Source organism: Spermophilus citellus, assembly GCF_964194105.1.
Source record: "Spermophilus citellus genome assembly, chromosome: 2".
NCBI classification, from domain to species: Eukaryota; Metazoa; Chordata; class Mammalia; order Rodentia; family Sciuridae; genus Spermophilus; species Spermophilus citellus.
In genome coordinates, this window is record NC_138183.1 from 81,034,557 (window position 1) to 81,046,685 (window position 12,129).

Here is a 12,129-nt window from a genome sequence, read left to right on the forward strand (position 1 = left end):
TCCTGGGCCAATGGCAGGCGGGGCGACGATCCCTGATTGGTGCAGGCGCTCTGCTGATCCCTGTGGAAACCCAGGCGGCGGGGAACGCGGGAGGATGCGGAACCCCGGGCGGGGGGAGCTGGAGGGGCGGGAGGAGGAGGCGTCGAGGCCCTGAGCTCCCCGGGAGTTTTTACTGGAGGCAACAGTCGTAGCGGGCGGGCTGAGGGCGGGGCGGAGGAAGGGGACCACTTGGGGGCACCGGGAAACCGGGATACACCGGAGGAAGGCAGGGATACTTGCAAGGCGAGGAGGAGCGAAGGCGAGGGGAGGGGTCGCGGTGGGAGGAGGAGTAGGAGAAGACAAAAGCCGAAAGCGAGGAGGGTGCGGGCCAGGAGGGAAAGGTCCGTGCAGCCAGCCGCCGGCTCCCAGAAACCGCGGCGCACGAAGCATCCCGGTGGGTAGGCAGCATGGGGAAGGGGGGGAACCAGGGCGAGGGGGCCACCGAGCGCGAGGCGCCGATGCCCACCTTCAGCTGGGAGGAGATTCAGAAGCGCAACCAGCGCACCGACAAGTGGCTCGTGGTCGACTGCAAGGTCTACAACGTCACCAAATGGTCCACGCGGCACCCGGGGGGCCACCGGGTCATCGCGCACTACGCGGGAGAAGATGCTACGGATGCCTTCAATGCCTTCCACCCTGACCTTGACTTTGTCCGCAAGTTCCTGAAGCCTCTGCTGATTGGTGAGTGGGCCCCAGAGGAGCCCAGCCTGGATCGTGGCAAGAGTGCTCAGATCACCGAGGACTTCCGGAACCTGAGGAAGACTGCTGAGGACATGAACCTGTTCAAGACCAACCACCTGTTCTTCTTCCTCCTCCTGGCCCACATCATCGCCACGGAGAGCATCGCCTGGTTCACTGTCTTTTACTTCGGCAATGGCTGGATTTCTACCCTCGTCACAGCCTTTGTCCTTGCTACCTCTCAGGCCCAAGCTGGATGGCTGCAACATGATTATGGCCACCTTTCTGTCTACAAGAAGTCCAAGTGGAACCACATCGTCCACAAGTTCGTCATCGGCCACTTAAAGGGAGCCTCTGCCAAGTGGTGGAACCATCGCCACTTCCAGCACCACGCCAAGCCCAACATCTTCCACAAGGATCCAGATGTGAAGATGCTTCACGTGTTCGTCCTCGGTGAATGGCAGGCCCTTGAGTACGGCAAGAAGAAGCTGAAGTACCTTCCCTACAACCACCAGCACCAGTACTTCTTCCTGACTGGGCCGCCGCTGCTCATCCCCCTGTATTTCCAGTATCAGATCATCATGACCATGATCGTTCACAAACACTGGGTGGACTTGGCCTGGGCCATCAGCTACTATGCCCGCTTCTTCTGCACCTACATCCCCTTCTACGGCATCCTGGGGTCCCTCCTTTTCCTCAACTTCATCAGGTTCCTGGAGAGCCACTGGTTTGTGTGGGTCACACAGATGAATCATATCGTCATGGAGATTGACCTGGACCACTACCGCGACTGGTTCAGCAGCCAGCTGGCAGCCACCTGCAACGTGGAGCAGTCCTTCTTCAACGACTGGTTCAGCGGGCACCTCAGCTTCCAGATCGAGCACCACCTCTTCCCCACCATGCCCCGGCACAACTTGCACAAGATCGCCCCGCGGGTGAAGTCTCTGTGCGCCAAGCACGGCATCGAGTACCAGGAGAAGCCTCTGCTGAGGGCCCTGATGGACATCATCAGTTCCCTGAAGAAGTCTGGGGAGCTGTGGCTGGACGCCTACCTCCACAAGTGAAGTGGCCGCCCTCAGCCCCGCGCCCACCTCTCTCAGATGTTGGTCCTAGTTGAGCGCCCCGAGATTCAGCGTCAGATTCTCCCCCCAGAGGGCCCCATGGGGAAGGGGCGCAGGTGGGGGCGGGTGCCAGAGGGAGGGGCGGGCTTTTGTTCTGAGGGTTTTCCATGAGGCTGGGGTACACACTGGCCTATGGACCCCATGTTTGGTTTTCTTTCTCTTCTTTCCCTTCACCCCACCAACCCCTCTGGGGCCTGCCCCCTCCCAGCCCTAACCCTCACCCACTACCTCCTGGCTCATTCTCCCCAGGAGCAGAGAGAGAGGTGGCCATGGGAAGTGGCTCTGTCCCTGCCTCCAGCCTTTGCCCCCAAAGATCTGAGGAGACCAGAGATCCATCGGGTCTGGCCTGGGACTCCTCCCCTTCTACCTGGCCACCAGGCCTGACAAACCCTAGTCCCTCGGATACTCTTGGGGTCTGTGGGCAGGGTCCTGGCCTGGCTCTGCCCTCCTGTTTGGAGGGAGGTGTGCTTTGTGCACTGGGTCTCCTTCCCACGGCTGGGGTCTGTACCTGGGGCCTCCCTCCAGCTGTCCAGGGCTCCAGGCCTGCAGCATGGCCAGCTCAGACCTCGAGGCCCAGGGGATGTCCACCGCCTACCACTGGAGCTCTTGGCCCCCAGGCTTGTGCAGCTTCTGTTCCTCCGTCTTCCTAACTCCAGAGCCCACGACCTTGGGAGCAGAGGGGCGTCCCTTGTGTGGGCTCGGCAGAGGCGGTGGCCAGGTTGTGGGGGGGCTGGCCAGCCTGGAGGCTCAGCCCCGCGCCCACCTCTTTCAGATATTTGTCCTAGTTGAGTGTCCGAGATTCAGCCCTCAGATTCTCCCCCCAAAGGCTCCGGTCAGTCCTTGGCTACTTGGCTCAAGGACTTGGGCCTTGCAGGAGGGCACTAGAGCTTGCCACAGGCCCTCCCCAGAATGGGTGTCAGGGGGACAGCACTGAGCCTCGCTCTCCTGTCTTACTGCTTTTAATCTTTGCCATTTTAACATGTTCCACGGTATGCATTCTGGCGGAGGGCAATGGGCTGGGTCTTGGGACATATGCCTTTTATGAGACGCCCCCCGTGGGCTCCTCCAGGCCCAGGGTGTGGAGACCACTGCTGGCAGGAGGGCAGGGAAGCAAGGAGGGAGGGGAGTCTGAGGAGGCCACCCTGAGGCGCCAGGGGAGTGGGGGGCCCAGTGAGGGCCAGGTGGGTGTTGGGAAGAGGAGGAGGCCGGCCAGAGACCAGGACATATGAAGGCTTTGGGAGAGTGTGCGGGAGGGGGAAGGCGGCGGTCCAGCGGCCTAGTTCTACCCTCTAACCCACTAACATTTAGATTGATGACAGTTCAGTGGGGCTGAGACCCCAAGGGAACCGCCGCAGCATCGACCCCTCCCACCACCTAGCTCCTATGTGCTCTCCGGAGGCAGAATGAATCCTAGGGAACTGATCTTCATTTTTATCATGTTGCTTCCCCACCCCTACGGTTTTGGGAAATAAAAGCAGTAATTTTATTCTCAAAAAAAAAAAAAAAAAAAAAAACAAACCATCTACCAGTCACCTCCTCCTGAATTCTACAGGTGCTTTACAGCTCACCACATCCGAAACCAAACTCTTTTCTCCAAAGCAGTTTGGTTATTTTCAACCCTGACACCACCACCCAATCTTATGGAGTACATACTGCACAAAGGATGTACATACCGCTCCTTCTTCAAAATTGAGGGTGATATCCAGTAAGATAACTGCTGTAACAAACTGCTATCTTATTTCCTAAGATTCAAGCTTATTTCCTTCATCATACTTATTTCAAATCTTTCTCCTCTTACTATGACTAACTCAGAAGTTATCAAATTGTATAATCAGTTGCTAGGAACTCCTATTTTAAAAGGACTCTATAATCAAACATTTTTGAGAATGGCTGCACATAAAAAAAAGAAGAAAGAAAAAGATGTTTTAAGAACTGGGGACTGAACCCTGGGGCACTTTACCACTGAGTTATTCCCCGGCCCTTTTTGAGACAAGGTTTCACTACATTTTTTTAAGGCCTCACTAAGTTGCTGAGGCTGGCCTTGAACTTGTGGTCCTCCTGCCCAAGTCAATGGGATCACAGCCATGTACTATCATGCTCAGCTACAATATGACTATCTTATTAAAGATTTAGAATGAACACTGCCCTATGTTGTGCTGAGAAGTCCTACAGTGAAGAAACCAGCTTAAGGGAATAAGGATATGGCTCAGGGTGGAGTGTTTGCCTGGCATGTGTGAGGTGCACTGCAAAAAAAAAAAAAAAAAAAAAAAAAAAAAACTAACACAACAACAAAAAACAGCTTACTTTTATTTAAGCCACTATCTCCATTATGTTTGTCCACAAAATACTTTCAGTAGGGGTAGGACAGTAAGTGGGAGCTTAAGTTCTTTAATTAAAAACCCACCATTTGTAGTCATACAAACCTATAATTCCAATGATTCAGTAGACTGAGGCAATAGATCATAAGTTCAAGGCCAGCCTGGGCAACTTAGCAAGAACTTGTCTCAAAAAATAAAAAAGGCTGGGAATGTAGCTCAGTGGTAAAGCATCCCTGAGTTCAATCCTCAATACCAACAAATGAATTAATAAAAATTTTTAAAAATTCTCCTCAGAAAAGAAGAAAAATAATCTCCATGCTTCTTTAGTGTACCTTCCATACTAAGTGATCTAATGTTCAAACCTAGGACTGTCATTTCTTATTAGCTCATTATTTCCTGAGGAAAGAGAACTAGTTTCAGGCAACAGGGATTGTTAAGACCAGGTCTCATCCTCTTGGGTGCCTACTTGAATGTCGCATGTCATTGTCTGATGACATTCCAGGAACTCTGAACTACCTGTTTTTGTGGTTCTCTTCATCTCCTTATTCACCAGCTTCTAACTACTTTAAGACAGCTTAGGTACCCAAATGATCTCTTCTTAGATAAAAACATGACCTTAGTCTCATATTATATAATCTTTCTCACAGCTTCCTTTTTCCCTACATATTAAATTCATTCAGTATTCCCACCATGGAATGGAACACACAGTTTTAAAATATCATCTTGAGTCTCTCCACCCCACATACTATTAAAGCGCCAAGATTAATGGATTCAAGAGTATTGTAGTAGTCCTTTGATAACATACAGGAAGGAGTGTTTAGGAGAAATCAGACAATCTCAGCTTTTCTCTTAGTCTGGTTGTTCTACAGGATTTATCTGTGCATATTTTACTGAGGAGGGATGATTTAGTCTAGATATGTGGTCATATTTACATACTCTGCCTTTGAAAAAGGCTGGGGTAAGGGATAGGTATACTTTCTGATAGCCCCCCCCCCCTTTTGCACCTCTTGTGCTCATTGGCTTTTCTCTTGCCATCTGTTAAGCTGTTTCTCTCCTAACAGGGAAAATGGATAAATGAATATGAGCACTGGTTCTGGTTCCAAACCCAGCTGTACTGTTTATATCTGGACAACTTTGGGCAATTCACAATCTCCTCAAGTTCACCTACAGAATGTGCATAACAGTAGTTTACTCCTGTATAGGGTTGCTGTAATCCATAACATGGTTGGTTAAGTACCTAAGTACATGTTTGTTGCTCTGGTCAATGACAAATGACCTCTGGCCATGTGATTTGCATTTCTATATCTAACTTAATCAACTTAATCTCATCCCTTTCTAGTCCCCTTCCCCTGCATTGTCGCTGTTGTTTTCTCCCTCCACACAGTAATAGTTCCATAAGGGTAAAAGCTTTGCTTTCTTTGTTGCTGAAAGCCACAGTACCCAGAATAGTAAACATTTGTTGAATGAACAGTGCAAAGTATCAAAAGGGAAAATATGCCAGAATCTTCATTATGATAAAAAGCACAGATAAACATTCCTTTAATGGCTTCCATTCCTATATTTTAAGACACCATATGCCATAATAAAAACATAAGAAAATTTATTAAAATTTGAAGGTAAAAACATAATTTCAGAAGGTTTAGATCTACGTCAAGCGTGATAGAGAATGGATGCTTTCTTGAATTTCAAAATCAGATCCAAGAGTATCACTTTCAGAATGTTCTAGTGGATTGGATTTACTTTTATTTGTCTTGGATGAAACAGTCACTATTCTACTTTCTTTCTTGACAGAAATGTAGTTTTTTGAAGACTCACTTTTAATTGACTCATGAACCAAAGACCTATTTTCCCCAATTCCTTTGCTTTTCTGGTTTATAAAGGAGTCAGAATAGGAATGCACGTCCTTCCCAGGCTGTTTCTTGGCAAAGTGTTTTTTGGTATATTCACCTGCTTGGGTCATTTTCTCTGAGGGTGAACTGCTATTTCTAGATAATTCCTCTTCTTCTCTTTGATTTCCAGTTCCAGAAATCATATCTGCTAAAGGAGAACATATTTTCGCCATGAATCCTTCAAAAGATTCCTGCCGCTGCTCAGGAGCTGGGTCTCCCAGGTTGTCTTTGGAAGTTCCTGAGGCCTCCTGAGTAGAAACTGGGACATGGAAGGAGTCAAGAGGCAAAGGAATTCTAGCATCACCCGTGATTTTCTGAAACTGGAAAGGAAAACAAAAAATTCAGTCATAAACAAAGCTAACCATTAAAGAGTGCAGAACTTGATTGTAATTCTGTAATCTTGTTGTTAAGCCATCAGCTGATTGCTCAGAAGATTTTAGAGTCATTTTTCCCCACTAATTGTATCTTGGCAAATGACTCCACACTCAAAATGTACTATATTCAGAGTTAGGTCTAGAACGTTTTCAGATTTTGTGTTTAATGTAATTACTGTCCATTTCCCTTTCCCTCCTTCAAAAACAGCAACAAATAAACCTAAAACAACAAAACAACACCTATTTCCTAAGAAAATGAATTTATTTTCTATATACCACATGCATGTAAGTAGTATCCAATGTGTAACTCAACTGAGTTCTCAAACTGTCAGTTCCTGAGAACAGTCTGAGATTGGTTGATGAGAGATGGGGCTCCAGGTAAGGCAGGGGAAAAGCAGCAGGGGAGTCCTGTGGCAGACAGGTTTTCCCCTCCCATTCCCATCACCAGTGGCTACCTACAATATATTGCCTTTTAGTTATATCTGGACTACTTATTTTTTAAAATTATCTGTATCAGTATTTGTACCTTCATTAGTGTTCCTTCATTGTAAGCTGACTGCATACAAATAGAAACCTAGATGGAATGTGAATAAAATAGACATTTACAAAATTTAAAATTTAGAGTATTTTCTCTAATCTTTCCTTCTTTACTGAAGACAATCTGCTTTAAATCATAAACTGTCAAAATAAGTTTCTTATTTACAATATAATATTATGAAATGGACACAAACTTACTAATCTCAGACATGGAAAGGACCCTAAAGAGGCTTCTGGTCCCCCAGCTTGGGAGCTGAGGAACAGTTCTCATTTTCTCTCTAAGTGAATAATTCCCTTTTTACTAATCATTCTTTGATCATTAAGTTCTGCCCACTTACTTGGATATTCTGCATTTGTCCTAGGGCATTTTGCTTTGGATCTGTTTTTTCTTCTTCAAGTGCCTTCTTTTCTTCTTTAGGTGCACTACTAATAGTAGAATTCATCTGAGGACGACCTAGTAAATGAAAATCTGACTGATCTATACCAGCCATTGTGGCAAGTTGCCCAAGCCTGCATAAGAGGAACAAACGAGAAAGAAGGGTTACTGTAATCTCATCAGAATAATTCGGATTTCCCTACTCCTACAAGCACAAAATATTTGTACAAATGAATACCTAAGCTTCTAAGATCTTAGAAGCCATTATTTTACTTCAGATCATAACCCCCATCTCTCTACATTTCTCAGATATTCCCATATTCATGCTTGGGGTACATACTGGATCTCCAATCCTTCCTGTACTCCATATTCTCTACAACTTTGTATTAATATCTTTTGACTTTATGTCCTTAGCATCACTCCTCCATTTTAAGCTCTAACTTACCAGGGGCACCTTGTGCCTCTTATCCCCATACACTTTACCACTTTTCCTACGATTTCTAAGAATATGAATATTTCCACTATCAACCCATTCACATATAAAATGTCACTCAACAACTATCTCCAGCTCTTTCTCTTAGCAAAATTATTCCTGGTTTAGAACCACCAATCTATATTTGTATTTATATCTATCCAGGAGATTAATAAGCATTACAATAGGACAAAAATATCAATTTAAACTTATTCAACAAGAAAGATGAATAAAAGGCAAGAAAATTTCTACACATTCCTGAATATTTTCAATTATAATTGCCTTTAACTTAGTCTGTGCCAAGAGTTATACCTACCAATTACTACAGCACTACTTTTTATGATGGGCTCTCTACCAAGGCAGAATTGCCATTTTGCATTTTTTAACAACTAAATTTTTCATGTAAAAAACAAGTATATTATCATTACAAACTAAATATAGCTTACAGAGCTCTGAAAATCACTCAGGTTCCTTAGCAAACTAAGATTAAAATTATGGAAGGAAAAATGCCCTAGACAGAAATAAACTAACCCAGCATCTTTAAGGAGATCCAAGAAAGCGTGAAATTTCTGGAAAGAATTCTCAATACTGCCCAAAACACCTTCATCATCCAGGATCATGCTTGCCACGGACTGAGAATGAAGGGCTTCAGACAAAGTGAGATTTATATTTCTTAACTGGGCATTTTCATGTTCCAGCTACAAAAGAAGGTTGAGAGTGTGACACAATTTTCATACATTTTTTGTAATCTAAAGAAAAAATTTTAAGTAACAAAACTAAAATAAAACATTTAAAAAATATAATTAATTTGTATAAGTCTTCACAGTGATGACAATAAGAGTAAACAGATCAAAACTTGGAAACATCTGGGCACTGCGGCACACACCTATAATCCCAGCAGTTTGAGAAGCTGAAACAGGAGGATCCTGAGTACAAAGCCAGCCTCAGCAACTTAGTGAGGCCCTGTCTCAAAATAAAAAAGGACTGGAAATGTGGCTCTGTGGTTAAGTACCCCTAGGTTCAATCCCCAGTACCAAAAAACAAAAACAAAAACCAACCAAGCAAACAAACAACAACAAAAAAAAAAAAAAAAAAAAAAAAAAACAACTTGGAGACATTTGACAAAATTTCCTGCAAAACAGGAAGTTATTATTTCATTAATAATATTTCAAAAGATCATTAACTGGTTACATTTTTATACCAGATCATTCTACACTAGAAAATTAGGTGCCTAAGATTTTCTTTTAAATTAGAAAACGAGGGGTTGTGGCTCAGTGGTGGAGAGTTTGCCTTGCATGTGTGGGCACTGGGTTTGATCCCCAGCATCACATAAAAATAAACAAACAAAATGAAGGTATTGTGTCCATCTACAACTAAAAAGCACAAAATAAGTAAATTAGAAAACAAAATATAGAGACTGATTTGAGCAAAGTCTATTATAATTCTGCTAAATGTTAAGGATTAATTAAGTTGAGAGTAATTTAAGATTTGGAAGTCTTGTTAACTGGTAATGACCAATACCTGCAACCTCCTTGTTGGCTTCTTGAAAATATTTACTCCCCTGCATGCTGCTGCCTCTCATCATATACTTATCTAAAATCATACACAAACCCAGCACTAATTTCTCAGAAAGACCATTTCTTTGCAATGTAATTTTTGCCTTATACAATCAGGTGTTCAGTATTTCTTAATTGACTAAGTGTCCTTCAATCTAATGCATTACTATCAAAAATTCCTCCCTATACTCTTTGTACAAATTATATTATTATATATGTTTATAAAAAATGTTCTAGCTTTCATGCATCTTAGTCTAATTTAATACTCTATATAGTATAGATTTTTATCTGTCATTGCATTTGTGGTGTTTCCACTATCTTATACTTAAATTATTCATTTTATGCTACTGCACATGCAGTATAAGCCTAATAAGTCCATTTCATGCGTTAGAAAATAAACTGCAGTCGTATAAAGGCCTAGAGACAAATAAGAGACTACATCTTACTTTAAATATAATTACATGACACTAAATATAAATAAATACAAAGATTAAAATAATACAACCTACTACAGGGATGCAGCCACATCAATGTTTATAAGAGTTCAATTCACAATAGCCATGCTATGGAACCAACCTAGGTGCCCTTCAACAGATGAATGGATAAAGAATATTCGGTATATATATATACAATGGAATATTAATCAGCCATAAAGAAGAATGAAATTATGGCATTTGCAGGTAAATGGATGGAACTATAGAATATCATGCTAAGTGAAATTAGTCAGTCCCAAAAAGCCAAAAGCCAGAAAAAAATGTTCTCTCTGATATGTGGATGCTCATCCATAACAAGGGAGAATAAGGTGGGAAAGTATAGCAGTTCATTAAATTAGACAAAGGGGGATGAAGGGAAGGGAAGGGTAGGGAGATGGGTATAGGAAAGATAGTAGAGAACTGGATGTAACTTTCTATAATCATACATGAATACACAACCAATGTAACTCTACATTATGTACAACCACAAGAACGAGATCAAAATTGTAATGGATTGCACCCTATATATGTGTAATTTCAAATTATACCTACTATCATGTATATCTTAAAACAACAAATAAAAAAAATACTCATATATGTCAGCAAATACTGTCAAAAACAAATACAGGTATGACATCAAAATAAAAAAGCTTATCCTAATGGAACCAATTTGCAATCACTATTATTTTCTTACTTTAAACTATATTTAAAAGTTTACATGTATGTATGTATATATGGCTTAGAATTAAATCAAACTCAAACTAAAAAACAAAAAACTTTCAGAATGTAAAACTTATTTACCTCACTGACTCGTTTATCAGCTTTAAGCCTTATTACTCTTTCCTCTTTTAACTGCTTTAGGCACTCCTCCAGTTTTCCCTAGAATGAAGAGAGTAAATATTATAATTCATTCATACTATGATCTCTTATCCCAAAGCTCTTCCAGTTACAGATTCCACCAAGTATTCAGGGGCAGAGCTGGAATTACAGAATACTACTTGTGATATCATACCACACTAATGAAATTAATTAGCAAAACATACCAAATTAGCATGCTACAAATTTATTTAAATCTCACTGTTTCCAAGACATTTGTGGCAGTTCACCCTAAGGTGTATACATGATCTAGTTAGTGATTCATAAATGAAAAGTAAAGGCCATGAAAGGAAAATTCTGTTCTTATTTGTGAGTCCCTCATAATAGGAAACTTTTTTTTTTTTTTTTTTTTTTTTTTTTTTGTACTGGGAAATCTGGACTACTAAGCCACATCCCCAGCCCTATTTTGTATTTTATTTAGAGACGGTCTCACTGAGTTACTAAGCGCCTCACCATTGCTGAAGGTGGCTTTGAACTCACCTCTTGTCTCAACCTCCCGAGTCTGGCAGGAAACTATTAACATGCTTTGTAATTGCAAACTACAATGCATTTTTAAAAAGTAAACACTTTCAAAGCACTTTATCATATGTCAAGCATTGTTCCAGATATATGAAGAGTTTTCTTGGTATTATCTAATTGAATTATCAAAACCTTACAAGTAAAGTACAATTATTGTGTTATTTTATTCATAAGAAAACTAAGGAAAGGAAAAGTAGATTAACACACTCAAGATCACATCATTAGTTAAGTAGTAGAGCCAGGTTTGAATTAAGGAAGTTGGGTGCCAGTCTTGGTCACAAATATGGTAATCTTCTCCTTCATCAAGGTCAAAAAAATAAAATGCAAATGGGTTAACTCCTTTATCATTTTCAGGAACTAAGACTCCTTGAAAGTAGGGGTCACTACTTATGGTAGGCAGAACCTTAAAATGACCCCCAAAGAATCCTTTTGCTGGGGTACCCTCTTGCACCTCCCACTATTCAATGAAACACTTATCTAGGTGTCGCTTTGAAGGGAAGCAATTAAGATCCCCAAAGCAATTGATCTTAAGATAAGAAAATTACCCTGGGTGGATGTGACCTAATCAAGCAACCAATTAAAAGGGACCAAGCTCTTCCTGATAAAAGGTATCAAGTAAAAAAGGAATTAGACACAAGAGAAATTCTCCATTGCTGGCTTCTTTTGAAGTATGATGTTGTTGCAAAGAATGCAAGGAGGGGATGGCTAACAGCTAAGACAGTCCCCAAACTGACAGGTGGCAAGGAAATGGGATCTCAGTCCTAACCACAGGAAGGGAACTGCTTTTTTCGAGGCTGTTGTTTAGGATTTTGTGTTTGTTTTTGGTACTGGGGATTGAACCTGGGGGCCCTTTACCACTGAGCTACATCACCTGTCCATCTATTTTTATTTATACTGAGAC

The 12,129-nt window shown here is 42.4% G+C and overlaps 2 protein-coding genes across 2 annotated transcripts in view; one reads left to right on the forward strand and one right to left on the reverse strand.

The window, feature by feature from the left end:
* Nucleotides 1-213: 213 nt before the first annotated feature.
* LOC308632482 (acyl-CoA 6-desaturase-like) lies at nucleotides 214-2,074 on the forward strand. The gene has a single exon (XM_081264576.1). It carries the CDS (start codon nucleotides 447-449, stop codon nucleotides 1,779-1,781), a length of 1,335 nt encoding a protein of 444 aa, XP_081120702.1. The 5' UTR covers nucleotides 214-446; the 3' UTR covers nucleotides 1,782-2,074.
* Nucleotides 2,075-5,801: 3,727 nt separating this feature from the next.
* Nucleotides 5,802-12,129, reverse strand: part of LOC308641540 (centrosomal protein of 78 kDa-like) — a gene marked incomplete at its 3' end in the record, with an annotated part of 69,183 nt that continues 62,855 nt past the window's right edge. The window contains exons 13-17 of the mRNA XM_081280215.1: nucleotides 10,635-10,712; nucleotides 8,336-8,502; nucleotides 7,295-7,466; nucleotides 6,946-6,993; nucleotides 5,802-6,365 (exon numbers count right to left, since the gene is read on the reverse strand). Coding sequence (XP_081136341.1) covers nucleotides 5,802-6,365; nucleotides 6,946-6,993; nucleotides 7,295-7,466; nucleotides 8,336-8,502; nucleotides 10,635-10,712 — 1,029 coding nt within the window. The remainder of the gene's footprint in view (nucleotides 6,366-6,945; nucleotides 6,994-7,294; nucleotides 7,467-8,335; nucleotides 8,503-10,634; nucleotides 10,713-12,129) is intronic.